The 18,464-nt window shown below is 35.1% G+C and overlaps 1 protein-coding gene and 1 long non-coding RNA gene across 2 annotated transcripts; one reads left to right on the top strand and one right to left on the bottom strand.

Moving 5' to 3' along the window:
- The first annotated feature begins 11,479 nt into the window (after positions 1-11,479).
- On the top strand, positions 11,480-12,903 carry LOC113286008. Its single transcript, XR_003329055.1, has 3 exons — positions 11,480-11,589; positions 11,794-11,894; positions 12,506-12,903. It is a non-coding gene; the product is annotated as an uncharacterized LOC113286008 (long non-coding RNA).
- A 3,926-nt stretch (positions 12,904-16,829) lies between these two features.
- Positions 16,830-18,017, bottom strand: LOC113291263 (probable leucine-rich repeat receptor-like protein kinase At1g35710). The gene has a single exon (XM_026540815.1). The coding sequence runs from the start codon at positions 18,015-18,017 to the stop codon at positions 16,830-16,832; it is 1,188 nt and encodes a 395-aa protein (XP_026396600.1).
- Between the last annotated feature and the right edge of the window lie 447 nt (positions 18,018-18,464).

Here is an 18,464-nt window from a genome sequence, read left to right as displayed (position 1 = left end):
TCACTTACTTCCAAAAAATCTCTATCCCAGAGAATTAACATGCCACCGGAATTTCCTACCGATTGTAGAGTCCAACCTACATTATTATAACCACATATTTGCTTAATATCCCAAGAGGAACATTGGATCATCTTTGTCTCTTGAAGAATAATGATAGGAGCTCTAATCATCTGCAGGAATTTATGAACCACCGTTCTTCTTCTATTGGAGTTCAATCCCCTTACATTCCAAGTAAGAATTTTAAAATTCATTTAAAACAAACTTCGCCCCTTGAATTTACTGACCTCTTTGTTCTGGATGTTGGTGAAGAAATCACCTCAATGGACATCCCCAGTCTTCTTAGCTCATTCCTCAACTTCCTTGGTATAACCGGAACTAAGTGATCATTGGAACTCGTATCATCCGAGAGGTTTGCTGCTAAAGAATTACCAGATGAAACTTTATCATCTACCAAGTTTGATGTTACTGGCTCATAGCCCAGTGGGTATTCCAGTGAAGTACTATCAGTGTCATATGCGAATTCTTTTGCTGCATGCTCAAAGCCCGGTGGAATTTCTTCTGCTGTTTGTTTGTTGTCGTCTTCCAAAGATACAAAAGAATCTTCCAAACCCAATAAGGGTAAAGAGCTTTGTCGTTCTTCATGCACATGTACAATATCAACACCCTCTATACTGATAAAGTTTTGAACAACATAATCCTTATGTATTTGTTTCTTTATTGGTAAAGTTGGAATTGGTTTGAGGACAGGACCTGAATTTGATACCTTAGAGATGAGGTATTTCCTTGTGTGATTTTCCATTGCTGGAAATCCAATACCCAGTGTAACACCCAGTGCAAAGAGATGTTTAACTTCTTTCATTATCCAAATTGGAATCGAAATCTGAGTCCTTGTATGCTGTGGTGATGCAATCTGTGGCTGCAGCAAGTTGTTGTTGTTTCTGTAAACTTTCGTAACTTCTTTTAGGTGTTTGAATGAAGTTGGTAGATGAAGAGATGTTTGTTTAGGGTTTTGATAGGTGAAAGCTATAGGTTTAGGGTTTTGAAAGTTGACAGATGTTGGTTTAGGGTATTGTAGGTGAATGGACGTAGGTTTAGGGTATTGAAGAAGGTCATGGATGATTGTTTTGAGGTTGAAGGCTACAGGTTCAACAGATTCTACTACTTCAGGTATCATATTATCTGTTTGATATGCATGGATCGAATTATTTGTTGCATGAATTGCATGTATTTTGAAATCAGTCGAACAATCTTCTATTGCAATTATTTCTGGGACTGTGAGTTTGAAGGATGCCGTATGACTCACCACATCAATGTCCATATCATCATCCACATCAGTTGCCACTACAGATACATTGGATGACAGCTCCGCATATTGGACTACAGACTTTCGTGTGGCTTTTCTCGATCTTTTTTTCCTTTTTTTCCTGAGTTTTTTAACCACCGTAGAATTACTAACATCTTTAACTTCCGTGATATTAGCACCAGAATCCCTTGACTGATAATATTCCATGCATGCATCCGCTATAATATTGGCATTCTAGCGAGTCTTCCTTTTTTTGGTATTAATGATATGCCGCAAATCATGTGTAACTGATATGCAGGGATCTTGACCTCTTAACGGTGTGATTATGAAACTACAGTCAGCGTGAGAAGACTTTCCAGTTATTGCAATATGTGCAGTAAACATTTGATTACCACAAAAGATCTTGATTACTCGTCGGATTGCATTAATACCATTGATATTTCTGATCTTCATTCGCATGGCTTGAAAGTTGGAAAGCTTAAGGGTATGTTTGTCGATCAAAAGTAACTCACCACAGATTTCACCAATAGCATGAATGAGTTTCAAAGACCAATAATGAAACGGAATTCCCACAATTTCAATGTTAAAAACATAATGATGTTCTGCCACACTACCCCAAATCTTGTGATGCCATCGAAACACAGAATAGCTAATGTTGTTTACAATGAACTGGAACTCAAGATTTGCCCTGGAGAAGTTTTCATCAACATAGAAGATAGCCTGTGTTGAATTGACCGGGAATAGCTCAAATGGTTTCGGAATATTGAGTTCAAAACAAAGCAGTTTACCAATTTTCGACCATGAGTTAACCTTGTCAGAAGAAGAGATCACAAAAGCCTTATCCCATTCTCCTAAGTTTGCTGAGTTATGGTCCATGTGTATGAATTTTCCATATTTGGAAATTTTTGTTTTGGCAGATGATGGTGCTGCATACCGGTCACAGGTAAATGGTGAAAGTTTTTGCTTGGGATGATGCTTTGGTTTGTTAGGTTTTGAATTCTGGTGGAACAGGGATTGTGCATATGTGATGTTAGGTCTTGTGAAATTCTCAAATGAGGTGGAATGGTTTTGTGGATAAAGTAACTGAGATTTAGGTTTTGACAAAGATGAAGAAAAATTGATGATGGATTCCATTATATCAGCCATGTTAAACCAGCCTTCGAAACGTTCTCCAGATGGAATGTAAAAAGAAACGGGGTGTGCTTTTGGGTTTAGCCTAGATAAAAGAATCTGAAGATAATATCCCTTATCATTGGCTAGTTTCGTTGCATTGAACCATTGCTGATTATCTTCATATTTCCAGACTTTTCTTCCAAGATCTCCATTCTTTGCTGCTTCAAAGAGTAGCTTCTGTAAATCAATGGCTAAGCTATGGGTGAAAGAACCACTAAGTTTTCCATGTGAATGAAACTCATTTAAATTAATGGTTGAGGATGGAGTGGACTTACTACAGGTTATTCTAAAAAACTTCCTATCAATTGTGATGAAACGTTTTTCTGAGGACATGATTCCTATGGGTTTTAATGGATCTAAGGCTAGGAAACTAAGGGATCTAATCATTAACAGGGATGAAGAATGCTATGGTTGGAGAAAGGTTAGAGAATGGATGTGAGAGAAACATTCCATGATACTATTAACTCCATATAGAAACACATCGCGTGAGAAACACACAATTTCATTCTTTTTTTTGGACGAAAATGATGCAACAAATAAAATGTATATCCAAACATATTAAAACTTTCGATATTATTAGATATGGAATCATATTATATCTGACTTTTTGTTTTAGGGAATATGTGGATACAATGTCTCTGTATATAAAGCATTTGACGCAAAAGCCAACCATGTTATCCACGATACTACTCTTTCTGGATTTTTTTGTTCTTGCAATTTATGATTTTTTTGTCTGATCTAATTTGGCTTTTTGGTTTGCAGGTACCTCGATCATGATCATGTGATAAACGTTTTTTGCAACCTGTGATATCTCAAGCAATATTAAGGTATAAACTTCGATCATGATCCTGTGATAAACGTTTTTTGTAACCGGCGATATGTCAAGTAATATTAAGGTATAAACTATTAATTACTCTTGTAAATATTGTTCTGGTATAAAACACCATGTTTATTTTTTGATCCTCAGGTCTTACAGATGCATCAAGACGCGGATTGTTTTCTAATTTGCACGTCTTACTGATGCATCAAGATGAATTTTACAACTCTTATTATTGTTTATTTATGTAATCGATCAAAGCAGAGATGCTGGTGTATCTTTTATCACTATATTGACAATAAATCAAAACATGTGATGATCATAAGTACTGATTTGAGGTATATTTCATGATTTGTATACTTTTTTGTGGGTAGGCATTGTATTTTGTAGGTATTAAAAGTACTGCAGCCGATGGAATTGTCGCTTTTCTCTTTAGAAATCAGCTTGGGTAAGTCAAAAATAACATTTTTAGAGTTCCTCTCGCAGCTTTCTATATAAAACGTGTGAGCAGAATGCAGAACTCATTTTTATTTTTGTCATTTGTTTCTGATTTTGCTTTTGTTTTTGTAGGGTTTATCGGTGATTTGTAATTTTTTGTTTTCGACTTCTTTTTTGCAGGGTCTATCGAGGTGACATAATTTTTTTATTTGACTTAAATGTCGTTTGTTTCAAGAGATTGTGGAAAGTGCATTCATATGATATTAACATCATCACAAGAAGTGGAAATTATTGTTGCGGCTTCTCTCCTTCGAAAACAGTTCGGATCTTTTATAATATCGTTTCTAAATTCTTATTCAATAGTTGAAAAGTTGCTAGGGTTTTGTTATCATTGTTTTAATCTTAACTGTTTTTAGAAGAATCTGACTTGGTTTTGGAGCAACACCTTTAATTGTGGATGCATAATATAACGGTCTTTTTCTCTTTTTTGTGTTGCATAATACTTTTGGCGATCGGTGATCGAAATTGTAACAGTAGATCAATTAAGATGATATTATTTGGGTTCTTCTAGCTCATTGGTGTCGTCCACACAGTACTTCTACTATTTGGGTAATTCTTTCAAGTTAGGTGACCAATATGAAGATTGTGATGAACTTGCCATGATTATGAGTATGTGATTCTCTCAGTTTTTCTATGCAGAAGACTACATATTTAAGCCTATTGACACTATGAAGCATTTATGTAGCATATGTTTTATTTAGTTATGTTTTGTTACTGAATTTTTCATGGAAACAAGTAGGACACGGCATATGGCACCAACTAGAACTCGGCTCAATCTAGCTAATTCAAAAGAACCAAATGGTTCAAGTTAAAAGTTAAAGTGGGTCTCATTCACAAGATTTTTGGCGTACAACAGCTATTTCATATAACATTCGGGTTGTCGTGAATATCATACTACTTTAGCATGAATTAGTTTTATGAGTTTACTTTGTGTTTCTCTTGATTATCATACTACTTACTAAAATGGTTTCTTTTATCCCGTAGCTGAGTACGAGAAGTCTTATTGATCTTCTCAGAAGCAGTCCAAAATGGTTAGGCTTGGTCAGTAGCTGTTGGAGGTTTGATATCACAAGATGGCATCACCTGACATATTTATCGAACTTTTCTACACATTAGCGGGACAAATTTTATGGGAACTATTAGGTCGTGTTTGGTACCCTGGATATCCCATCCTAGGTTGGGTTATCCAGTAAAAAACGATTAATATGTTTTTGTCCCACTGCAATTCCAATCTTGGATAGGGATTACTAAACCTTCCTTGAATTTGGGAAGCTAAAACAGTGAGGTTATGGTATTCTTCCAAATATCTGGGATACCTTTATCCTCACCTGGGTTAGACAATTATTTCCTTTAAAATAAGTAGTTGTCTAAGAAATAATAATTTATGTTAACCTATTTATGGAGTCAAACAAACACAAATTAACTTAGCCCTAGATATGATAGAATTTTAGACAAACACAATTAAAACTACCCATTAACAAGGTTATCATAAATTAAATTAATATAAACTATTCTAGGACATGTCATCCCGTTTCCAAGCTCCCACACAGACCCTTAGTGTGTAGTTGGATTATTCATAATGTTTAATTCAGGGTAGTTCTACATGTTTCCAGGTTCACAAACATGTTTTTGTTACTACTATTTTTTTGTATATATTTTTTGGAGGGTACATCGCCATTTAGTCTTGTTTGCTTGAAAGAGGGAACTTCTTTTAGGAGATCGAATTTTGACATAGTTTATTGGAGCCAGAATAAACACTTCTTAAATAGTGATCCATAATGTTGCATCTTGCGTGTACTCTATGAATGTTAGGAATGTCGACATGCATGTCGGTATATTAACATTCAAAATATAACTAAGAGTTACTTACAAAATAAAAGAGCCTATCCTACTTTTTAGCGAAAAACTTAAAAATTATCTCTGCTTCTGAAAAAAATTACTATCACTTTTTAGGCTAAGAGGGAGAATATTATTTGTGTATATAAATATTTGTAATCAAAAGTAATCGACGACATTTGAAAATCTTAAATGGAGAAGCTAATATATTTCTCATAGGAATGGTCAGCCTTCTTTGTGTGATTAATTAGCATGCATCTTTGCTGATGTGCACATATTTAAGTAATCAATTAGCATTTTTCAAACATTTTTTTCATTGTTATTTTCTATTGTATTGGTTGGTTCATTAAAAAATCTATTAGTTTTTGGGGTCACGAGATTATTGAATGTTTAATTGATTTTTATTTAATATAATTTGGTTTTAATAAAATTAGTTTCAAAACATGGGCCTGATGATTCAAAATATATAAAAAGTCTTTATTTTATGGAAATTGTGGTCTCTATCTAAAGCATTTTCCTTCTAATAAGTAAATAAATATAAAGAGCATTTCTATTGTTAGACGCCTGTTCGATATTTTTCTAATCAAACAAAGAAAAATATTACCAAAAGATTTATTTATGAAATTTGTGTGTTGGGTGTCTCCCTATATATATATATATATATATATATATATATATATATATATATAAAGCATTCAATAAAATGTCAAATCCTCTTTTCCCCGTTGCTTCTCTTTTTTAACCCATTGGATGCGAAGAATACAACAACAACAACAAAAAATGGATCTCTTCATAGAGTCGGATGGGAGAACCAGAGTCTTATTCTCGATATTACAGATTTACTTAGCAAATTTCCATTATGGTCTTTCAAGTTTATTAATAGGAAGCTTAATAAACCGACTGAATTTAATAAGTATTTATCTGCTTTAATTGTCTCCATAGGCCTATGCGCTTAGATATATATATATTTCCTAACCTAATTTAGTTATACAAACTCAATATGGTGTCGGTAAATCAGCGTAATAATACATCCATGGTAATAAAAAACCAAATTTTGTTGAAGGTTTGTGTTGGTTCCTCCACTCCCAGTTGTCGTAAGCCCTCCAACTTGGTTTTATGTATCAATATTACCCTAATTTTTGCATGAAGTCTTTACGAAAAGTTTGTTAACTTTTCAAGAATATTGAGTTTTGGTTTTGACAACATATCATTTTACCCCCTGTACATTCTGCCTTCAATCTCAATCTGACGTGAAAGTATTTTCGTATTTTTTTGTATGATTAGTCTAAATTATGAGCTGCAATATCTGTAGTAGCCATGAATGAAGACCCAAAAGAAAAAATCTCCTAACATGAATCATATATTTCGTAAGCGAGAAACAGACCCGTGCATCACACGGGTGAAGAACTAGTTAAGTAAAAAAACAGAAATTGTACATGGATTTAGGCATCCATAGTCGTAGGACCAAGTATGGTAGCTTATGGGTTCGTACTGAAGTTAGATGTCTGCATGATGTAGTCTCTGAAGGACGTAGCACCCGAGGAGTACATTTGTAACCGACTACGTCATCCAACTTTATAATAATATATTACTTGAAGGGACATCTCCCTTCGTAATGCCTATAAACATTACACTTAACCTTCAAGTTAAGTTTCACCGCTTTTGAACCTTTTATAAATTTTTATTTTATAAAGTTAGTGTTTCTTTGCTTGTGTTTTATTTTAGTAGTGAGTTTATTTGTACTTGCGTGTGATTGTTAGATTTTCAGCAACCACATTTTGGCAATTACATGTAAATTGCTAAAAGAATGAGAAAAATAACATTAAGGTACCCAATTTTTTTATGAGAAATAGAGAGAAAGGATGGTATAATCCAGAATCAATTTTTCTGATTTTGAGTGTGTGTTTTCTTTAATAAGAAATGCTCCAAAAGTATGAATGTTTAACCATTAGTCTTGTACTTAATAACGAAAAACCAGGATGCCCTAAATCCCTTTTGTTGAAGATGAATTCAAAGCGAGATTTTGTTGAATCGTGCATAATCTTGAATCTAGAATAACAAGCGATAAGCTAACCAACAAAGATAGGAAAATAACTACTAAAGGAAAGAAAAAATCGTCTTTCAAGCGAAAAAAGAATTTCCTAAAAACGAAGACAAAATTACCCAAATATAGAACAAATGCGTAAAAAGACAGCCAAAAAAAACCAAAACAACATCTTATTTCAATTAAATAACCAACTAAAAATTCAAGATAAAAATCCTTGATTAGACATTGTCCAAAAAGACCATATCTAAGTGTGACAATGATGCATATGAGGGTTTTAAAGAGAAAGCTTCAAGAGAGAGGAAAAAACAAACTATTATGCACTTATTGTTATTTATATAAATCTACTTTTCGTAATGAATGAATTGTAAATTCAATTATTATTATTGAAAAGAAGAGGGTACCAAGTACACCACCAACTTTTTCGTTCAACAACCAATATAATTGCGAGTAGGTCTAAGACAAAGACCCTTCAAAAACATGTATTAGAGTTTTTCTCCTTCTCTTCCACAATCAATATGTTTAGACTAAAATTACGTCAACCTGATTGTGTAGAAGAGTTCTTGGAAAATCTCAAAGATAAATATCCGAGATCAATCTACTCTATCCAAATCAAGAGGATCTGAATTTTAACTAGTATGAAACTTGCAATCTATCTTTCAATATATGAATTCAACAAGAACGAGTCTTGTTTTTTTATCTCAACTAATAAGAACTTAAACTATTTAGATAGATTACGTACTATTTGTGCTATTTATATTATAAAGATAGAATAATATAATGCGGAAAAGAAAACCACAAGATACCAGAACTTTTTTCAATGAGGAGAACTGCATCTGCAGAAAAATCTCGGGATCTCGTCCAGCTCTGAACACCATACAGTATTAAACCACTACAGACATTATCGTACTATCAGATTAGAGAATCAAATGTAGTTGAGACCGAATTAAAACTTTAAGCAATTCAGTTGCAGTCGTGTTCCTTACGCCTCTTGAGCCTCGCTTGATTCCCTTAGATGACGTTATGTAAGCTAAGAGTTGTTACAACCTAAATGAAGAATTTTGATACCAATCTGCCTCTAACAGATAAGACTATTTGGTTTCCTTTTTGATTTTTTAGTCTGGATTTGGAAATCTGTTTGCGGTTGAAAAAGTCCAGCAGACCTAACGAATCTAGAACACTTATACTCAGTTATCTAAGAAGCCTGGATTACTAACCACCGCTAAAGAACAATCCAAAAAATTCAAAGAAATGCTTAGATATCTATCTTGAGGAATCATAAAGTCTGAGGAAAATAGAACTTTGTGATTTCTATCTATCTCGTTCCTAACCTGAGATAACTTAAAACCACAAAGATTAATTAGAACAGGATCCGGATACACGAACTATCAGGTAAAAGATAGTCTGGCTGGGCTTCAATCCCTTAGTGAATCTTCAAAGTCGTAACCTAATAATATTTTTCAGAGAAACCTAGGTTATAGAGGATGACTCTAACAAGAAACTAGGACCCAAGAGTGCGAGGGATTGAAAAATCTTGTTGCAAGAGTCTTTCTATTTATAGATTTTCAAAGATCCAAGTATGTTTGAATTCAATCTAAGGTTGCTTGGAGTTCAAGAAAACCCTTTCTCTGTTTAGAAGAAATTCTTATTTAGAATTCATGTAACCATGTGAGATGTCTACCTTGAAATTACCTTGAATAATACGCATTATGGTCCAGGTTTCTAGAACCATCCACAATGATAGTTCATGTTGGCAAGTATACTTATTGAACTTATAAGCATAAGTGGTGTTCAATAACATTCAAGACTTATACCATGATCCACAAGATCAAGAGATTTTGTGAAAAAGGTTGTCTTAGAAGTGTTTATGGGAGTTGTAGCAAAGCTAAACATGTTTGTAAAACAGTTCGTGAGCTTCTGCTTAAATAAGAAATGGTTAGGTATGTGTACCCAATACGAATACCTATGGACAGTTAACGAACTCAAGGTCCAACAGTATGCACACCGGGTGTGTGTACCTTGGCCAGTTCGCAAACTCAGATCTCAATACGCGTTCCTTTCCCCCATTCCAGAACTCAGATCCACATGGTATGCGTATCTATTCATTCACGAAATTCATATGTTCAAAAAACTCTCTTTAAAAGATTTGAAACATTTCCAATATTCATAGACAATAAATATCATTGCTTGGAAAATTTCCATAAGATCAACTTGAAATAAAAATAGTTCATGAACAATAAATTGTTCTTAACCAAGATTGTTAGGGATCTAAGAACATCCATTACTTGAATCATATTTCGAGAGATTTTTCAATATTAAATCTACTAAAATCATACGACATAGTCTTGTAAGATAAAATGGTAAATTCCATGAGTAAATAGGATGGTTCAGTCTTCACATACCTCCTTGTTGATGAAGTTTTCACGAATGTCTTCGTTTGTTCTTCAGTTTTCAATCTGCGAGGGTTATTCCGTGATGTCTGATATTCAACTACCATACTCTAATCCTAGTCCGAGACTTGACTTTGGCAGACTAGAAATCAAGATATAGTTTTGTGCATCTAACATTGACAACAAGGTTGATATATCAAAACTTGCGAGTTCGACCGAGCAGTGCTCTAACAATACATTTTCCGGATAAGTCTTTTTCCATTAAATTAGATTTATTGACGAGATGACCAACCTATTAGCGTTACTTTTACACATAATTACATATTTTTCCCTAAACAGGTACTTACATGATTTTTTTCTCGCTAACGCGTCGCCTCACCTCACCATTAATGGTTCATAGCATTCAGGTAGGACCGCCATTCTTAAATGGGTTCATCATTCCTAGATCTTGATTTTAGATAGGTTCATAACATTCAAGTAAGACCAACTACTCCCAAATGGTTTCACCATTTCAAGATTTGGGGTTCTAATAAGTTTCACGTAGTGGTGCAAGATACTGCGGGAAAAATACAATATAAGATGTGGAGGGTATTTAGGTAAAATAATAGAGTTGGGGATCCACTGTTTTTTGAATTGGATGAAAGTATGACATATTTGATAAAGTGTTGCAACGGTGTAATGTTTTTGTGATATCAAATTAAGTAGTATACTCATTTTGTAAATTGCACTTTTCGTAAATATAAGGGGATTTTTTTTTTGATAGATTTATAGGGGATCAAACTTTTCAATCTAACGACTGCATTTTTTTCTACCAGCTGTTAAATTTTAAATTTAGAAAATCCAACAGCTGAATTTCAATATTTCATAATAGTTAGAGATTCTTTAGTGTTGTTTAGTATTTTGATTTTTGTTGTTGTTGTCATTAAAAGGAGCGAGAGTAGATGGGAAGGTAACATAAATTTTCTTTGTCATATGCAGTTACATGATGAGAATGATGATTAGAAAACACAAGACATTTGGTAAATAGTTGTGGCTTAGTTTATGGTGTTCCACCGTCTAGTACAGCGGATAACACATCCCCTTTAGTCCACCCTACAAGTGAGAAGTAGGGCTGAACAGAAACCGAACCGATAACCGTAACCGCACCGATAACCGCATAACCGAACCGTAACCGCACCGAACCGATAATCCAACGGTCGGTGACGGTTTTCATTTTAATAACCGTTAGATCTACGGTTCGGTGTAAGGTTTTACCCATAACCGCAAGATAACCGCACCGAAAAACCGATTAATAGGGACCGTCGATTAGTTTTTATCTTGATTAATCCTAGCCGTCTAGATTAAAGCCTACACCATATATATTTCGGAACCCTAATTTTTTCAGAAGTTTTCATCTCGTTCTCTTCTTCAGTTCTTCTCGGCTCTCGCTGGTCTGAAACCCCAGTCGCCTCCACCACCAGTAGAACCACCACTTTGATCTTTTAAACCACCTCCATCAAGAGCACCACCACCTCCTTGGCTCTATCTAGTAAGTAAATAGATCCCCTGTTCTATTTCTCATTCTCGTTTCGATTGATTTGTTTGTTTTTCAATTCCTAGGGTTTTTTTTTTAATTATTCTTCTGTTAGGACTTAGAGTTTCTTTCTTCGAAATGGTTTGCTTGTTGTTTTGTGTTTATCATCTTTTGTCAATTCTTATTTTTCTGATTACAGTCATGGGTTTTTTATTTTAGGTTTTGGTTGAGTTGAGGGGAGGAACTCAAGAAGGAGTCTGAAAGCTATTATCATTCAGTTTGAGTTAAGGGAAGGAAGGAGTCTGAATCTCTGATTACAGGTAACTACTAACTAGTTATCTACTCATGATGAAGGAGCTGTTGGTTAGGTTTTATTTATAGTTTTTGTTAGTAGTCTTGTCCAGTAGGAGAAGAAGTTGAATCTAGCTAGGGTTATATTTAAGATTTTGCATTGGAGTCCAAGAGGAGAGATCAAAGTTGGGTTCATGATTACTGGTTTGATTTTTGTCTCTGTATTCATTTAGTTGCAGAGGGTCGCTTTTGTTTTGTTGATCTTTCTTTTACTAGCTCCATTGTTATTAGTACTAGTAGTTCTGTCTTTGATTGAAACTATCTTGCATTTTCAGTATCTTTTAATTTTATTTCTTATATCTGTTGTGATTGAATGCAAGTAAAATACTAAAGGAACAGCTGTGCAGTTGGAATTTGAGAAAGACCATGGATATGTAATTTCATTGGATTTAGGAATATGTTTTTAGGATGAACCCAACCTTGATACCAATGGGTGCAGCTTCAATTAGAAATTGATTCAAATTATAGTAATCAAGTTAGTTTCATTATCAAGTTCAGAACTAACTTGATTGTTTTAAGAAATATGAATGCTTGTATTAAGAAGTAAGAACTAACTTGTTTACCTTTGGTTGTTTGGCAGGGTAATGATTGGATCAAGTTCAGTTTCATTATCAAGCTGCAAGATGGCAAGTGCATCTCCCTCTCCATCCCCTGCAGCTGGGTCTACTGATGTGACACTGTCAATAACACCTCAAGTTGATGCTACAAATCAAGAAACACAAGCTATAGAGCAGGCTACACAGGACCCTGCACCTGAGGTTGTACCGAACAAGAAGGGGAAAACTAGATCAAAAGTTTGGAATGACTTTGTAAGGCTCAGTGAAGAACAAGCTCAGTGTAAGCATTGTAAGAAGAAATTGCAAGCACATAGCAGAGGAAATGGCACTTCCAGCATGAAGACACATTTAGGCACATGCCCTCAGAATCCCAACAAGAAGCAGAAGGGTCAGAAGAATTTGATGTTTCCACCTCCAAGACCAGGACAATCATCACAACTGGTTGCTGTAAGTTATGACAAGGATATGTGTAGAAGAAGATTGGATGAGTTTGTCATCATAGATGAACTTCCATTTAGAATTGTAGAAGGAGAAGGGTTTAGAAGATACAGTGAACAGTTGGATCCTAGATTCAAGGTGCCAAGCAGGATGACAATTTACAGAGATCTTTTAATCATCTACAAAGATGAGAAAGAGAAGTTGAAGAAATACTTCAAGGAAAGTAAACAAAGAGTCTCTCTCACAACTGATACATGGACTTCTCCAAACAACTTCAATTATATGTGTGTGACAGTGCACTTCATTGATATCCATTGGAAGCTTCAAAAGAGGATCATTATGTTTTGCTTGATCAAGGGTCATACTGGAGTGGATATTGGGAAAATGCTTGAGAAATGTTTGCTGGATTGGGGGCTAGAAGATCTTTTTGGTGTGACTTTGGACAATGTCAGTGCAAATAGTGTGGCAATTGAGTATCTTCAAACAAGTGTCATCAATTGGACCGAAGCAAAAGTGAGATCTCAGTACATGCAGGTATAATTACTTTTCTTGGCTCTATTCTTTATAATGTACTTGTTGCTTTGTGCTTGTTGTATATCTTTGTGCTTGCAACTGATTCTTTCATTCTGTTATTGTTTGATGAACTAGCTAGAAAATAATTCTTTGATGAACTGTCTGTGCTTTTATTGTTTCATTCCTGCCAGGTAAGGTGTGATGCGCATGTTCTTGCGCTTGTTGTCAAAGATGCTGTGCTGTTGTATCACAAGTCCATTGGAAGGATCAGATCAGTTATCAAGTTTGTTACCGGCTCTCCCTCTAGGTTGGCCAAATTCAAGGAATGTGCTGCTCTCGAGAAGATTGATTGTAAGAAGATGGTTTTCCTAGATGTGAAGACCAGGTGGAATGCTACGTATCTGATGCTTGATGCTGCCATTCCTTATGAAAAAGTCTTTAAGAGGTTAGAAAGAGAAGATAGGAGCTTTCGAGATAAGTATATTTTCAAAGAATCTGAATGTGAAGCTTTGCCTAATACTGATGCTGATATTGTTGTAATTGATAATGAAGAATATTATCATAGTTCATCTAGTGAATCTGAATGTGAAGTAGATGTGTCTAAAAAGAATAATACTAAGAAAAAGAACAAACCTCATCGTCATCATGCTCCATATGCTGCAGACTGGTCATATGCTAGGTGTCTTGTTAAGTGTTTGAAAATCTTCTTTGATGTTACTGTTAGGTTCTCAGCTTCAGTTCAGGTTACTTCACATGAATTTCTTTGGCAGTTGGCATTGATACATGAACAGTTGGTTCGTCTTAGAGCTATAGGAAACCGAGATCCTCATATTTCTAAGATGGCAGAAATGATGTTTAAAAAGTACAACGCATATTGGGGGGATTATGAAGATATGAACTCTGTGATGTATTTTGCTAAGTTGTTTGATCCTCGATAGAAAGAATCTGGTTTGAAATTTGATCTTGAATGTTTGTATGAGCAAGATGATTTTAGGGTTACGACTGTTTTGAAAGCTGTGAAACAAGATATGGGAAAACTTTATGATGAGTACAACAACATGTATTCAAATGCCAATGCAGAGGAAGGTGACATCATTACTTACTGTTGATCATCATTAGTTCATTACTAATATTGCTTATTTATTTATTTTATCATCATTACTTACTATTGATTGTTCTCATGTCTTAGGTACTGGCTCAACATCTGCTGCTGGTGTTGATGACATGGTTGTTTGTGTGCAAGAAGAGAACATTGAGGATATGCTTGAGTCGAGGAAGAAAAGGCGAAGAATGAATGTTCACAATACTCATCCAAAGTCAGAGCTTGAAAGGTATTTGCTTGATGACTATGAAGCATCTACCAAGGAGTTTGATATTCTAGCATGGTGGCAGGCTAATAGTACCAAGTATAAGGTATTTGCTTAATCAACTCTTTTAATAAATTTCTTAAACTAGCATGGTGGCAGGCTAATAGTACCACGATCTTGGTGATGCTTCATTTTCTTAAACTCTTTTAATAAATTTCTCCATTTGTCAGTACACATACTTGGTGATCTCAAATTTATTAATAATCTTGTTTCTGCTCTTTTCTTTGGAGGTCTCATTTCATGATCAGACCCACTACTGTCAGCTAAAACCATTTGCTGTTGTGGTTGTTTAAGGTACTATCACTAATGGCAAAGGATATTTTAGCAATACCAGTGTCCTCCGTTGCTTCGGAATCTGCATTCAGTACTGGAAAACGCATTCTTACTCCATGGAGAAGCTCGCTATCTGCCAGGACAGTTGAAGCACTTCTCTGTACGCAAAGCTGGTTGCAGAAACCTATCTCTCTTGATTTCCTATGTGATTACGTACCTGATGACAATTCCAACATTGAAGATGGTAATGGAATCCCTTCTCTTTTGACCTGAAATTTGAATGAGTGTATCTTCTTTGCATTCTTGTTGTTTTTCTTCTTATCTGTTAGTTTCTCTTATCTTATTTCTTCTTGTTTTTCTTGTTGCAGAAATTTTGGGGAAGGATGAAGATTAAGGAGATTGGCTTGAGAGATGGATGGACTGCAGTCTTTTAGCTTTGGTTAACTTGAGAAATGAAGATCAAATGGATGACTGCAGTCTTTTTATGTTATTGGCAACATCGTTTTCTTTTAACTTTCGTTTCATCAGACTTTGGTTATCTTTTAGAATTAAGACTTTGGCTAACTTGTTTGTGAACTTCAACTTTGGTTATCTGTAGACTAAACTTGTTTGTGAACTTCAACTTTGGTTATCTGTAGACTAAAGAGTAAACCTATACAGGTGCAGGGTATAGGTGAAAACCGAACCGAACCGTAACCGAACAGTATCGGTGCGGTTAAAAACCGAACCGAATACTGAACAATTCGGCTACGGTTTCAATTGTGATAACCGCACCGAACACGGTTAGTTGAACGGTTTTACCTATAACCGCACCGAACCGAACCGTGTGCAGCACTAGTGAGAAGTAGGGGATTGATTTCCACCGGGGATGGTCAGATCCCATGTATACTTTGGTTTCCGAATGAGATGGAATCTTGTTTTTAGGATAACGGTTACATCGCACGGTGAGGTTGGTGTAGGTTGCTTGCCTTTGTTCTGGGAAATGAGCCCAATTCTGCCGAATAAAATAAAGTTGAGGATTATTTATATACCCCTACTTTTTCTTTTCTTTATAAAAATATCCCTAAGGAGTATATTTCATGTGGATAATAAAAATGAACTAGTTCCTTTTTGGATAATGAAAATGAACTAGTATGTTTTTGACGCGTGAAAACGTCAACCCAACCTCTTACGGAGGTTGAATTAACTAATATAATTTTAGATGTGTCAAAAACTATACCTAAAAACTTAAAATATATCCCTTAGGGGTATTTGTGAAGACCCCTGAAAAGAAAGAGTATTTATTCAACACAAAATTGGTTAAAAAGACCAAAATCAACAATTCTTATGTGAAAAGGACATTTAGATTTTCATACTGTTTAAATGGACAAAAATGTAAAAATAGTCAGGATGTAAACAATTTCAACCTACCAATTTTTAAATACTTTTTCTTATTTTTAATTTACATCAGGTCCAGGATGCCTCCAGTTTCATCCTTGCTATTTTGTAAGTTTAAGTCAGGATGAATCCAGTTTCATCATTGCTATTTTTTTGGTGTCCATTTCACCCATAATAATTTTTACTCGTCCATTTGAACCATGTTTTAAAAATATTTGGACAAATGCCCCATTTTCCATTTATTTAATTTCCCACAAAAAAAAGTTTTCGAAAGAAGAAAAAGAAGAACAAATGAAGCAAAACAAATCTATCAAGTTCTTCTTTATTAATATCAGCTGCGCAAACATGACAGCAGGAAGATAAAATAAAGGAATATTTACTATGTAGTTTTACAAGGAGGAAGTGGGGAGTCACATAAGCCAGAGTTGCCTTCGAAAAACGAAGCAGGAAATGCTTTCTTATGAGGAGGAATTTTTCCTGTTAACTTGTTGTGGGACACTATGAATTCTACGAGGTCCGGCAAGTTTATTACCCCCGAAGGAATTTGACCAGACAAACCATTTCTAGAGATAACGAAATTTTGAAGATTCTTTAAATTGTTGAAATTTGAGGGGATTTTACCCGTAAGACGGTTGTTTGTTGCCACTAAACCAAGAAGATTTGCAAGATTACCAAAACTTTTAGGTAAATCTCCGGATAACATGTTGTTGTCAAGTATCAAAATCTGGAGCGCAGTATTACCGATCAACGCCGGTATACTTCCGGTAAGTTTGTTATTTGATAAATAAATACTATTCAGAAATTTGAGCTTGGAAATTGAACTTGGAATATATCCAGAAATCTGGTTGTTTGATAAGATTAAATAAACCAAGTTCTTAAGATTACCGATTGTACTTGGTATACTACCTGAGAAATTGTTGTGGTGCAGTTCAAGACTCTTCAATGAAACTAGTTTATCAATTGATGATGGAATTCCACCAGATAACTGATTCTCGGATAAATTAATTTCCGTAAGAGAAGACATGTGCTGGAAAATATTGGTGGGAACCGTACCAGATAGAAGGTTATCATTGAGGTAAAGCTTATTGAGTTTGCGAAGATTTTGAAATGAGGCGGGAATCGAACCCTTTAATTGATTGGCATTAAGGTTTAGAGTGGTAAGGTTTGATAACTTCCCAAGCTCTGGAGGGATCGTTCCTGTTAACCGCTTGAGGTTATTGAGGTCTAACAACCGGAGAAACTTGAGTTTACCCAATGAAGGAGAAATAGTTCCGACCATGAACGCAGGGTCGTCCAGAATTGGAGAAAATATGCCAGAGCGTGAAAGATTTACGACACGACCGCTGGAGTCGCAAGCGACACCTTCCCATTTGATACAACAATCAGTGGATTGATTCCATGTTTTGAACAGTTCAGCAGGATCCAGGGTGAACTTACTCCTGAAATCAAGAAGAGCTATTCGATCAGTTCTATGGCATGCTTCTGTTGTTGTTGTATGCAAAGAAAAGATTATGAAACAGATTAAGACAAGAAACGAACTGGTTTTTATGTTGGCCAAGGATGCCATTAGAAAGAGATATGTAGATGGTTATGAGATTAAGTAAGGTGGAAATGATTGACAACAAAATCCAAGTCCTCTGAATTTATACAGACCAACCGTTTGACCTTTGGGGTGGTTTACAGTGGTACTGTGGGTACGTTCCGTACTCTTTAACGTGTCTTCGAGCAACACTCAATAACTTCTTTACATAAAATGCTTGACCAAGACAGGGTGGAGATACTTGATACGACTTTGATTTTTTGACATGTCTTTACTGAACAAGGTATGAAACCAAAAAAGGAAGGTTTCTGTTCTGTACGTGAACTCGCCAATGTCATTATGGGCCCTTATTAAATTTCATTCTATTCTATCAAGATGATCAACTGTCAGCGGAGAATTGAACTAAAATCAGCAAAAGTATGTCCTTTGCTTTCTATCAAAGGGTGGGGAACGGAATATAAGGGGTTTAAATTA

This window comes from Papaver somniferum, chromosome 6 (assembly GCF_003573695.1).
Source record: "Papaver somniferum cultivar HN1 chromosome 6, ASM357369v1, whole genome shotgun sequence".
In the NCBI taxonomy this organism is placed as follows: Eukaryota; Viridiplantae; Streptophyta; class Magnoliopsida; order Ranunculales; family Papaveraceae; genus Papaver; species Papaver somniferum.
The sequence above is the reverse complement of the archived record's forward strand: the minus strand, read 5'-3'. Positions and strand labels throughout refer to the sequence as shown.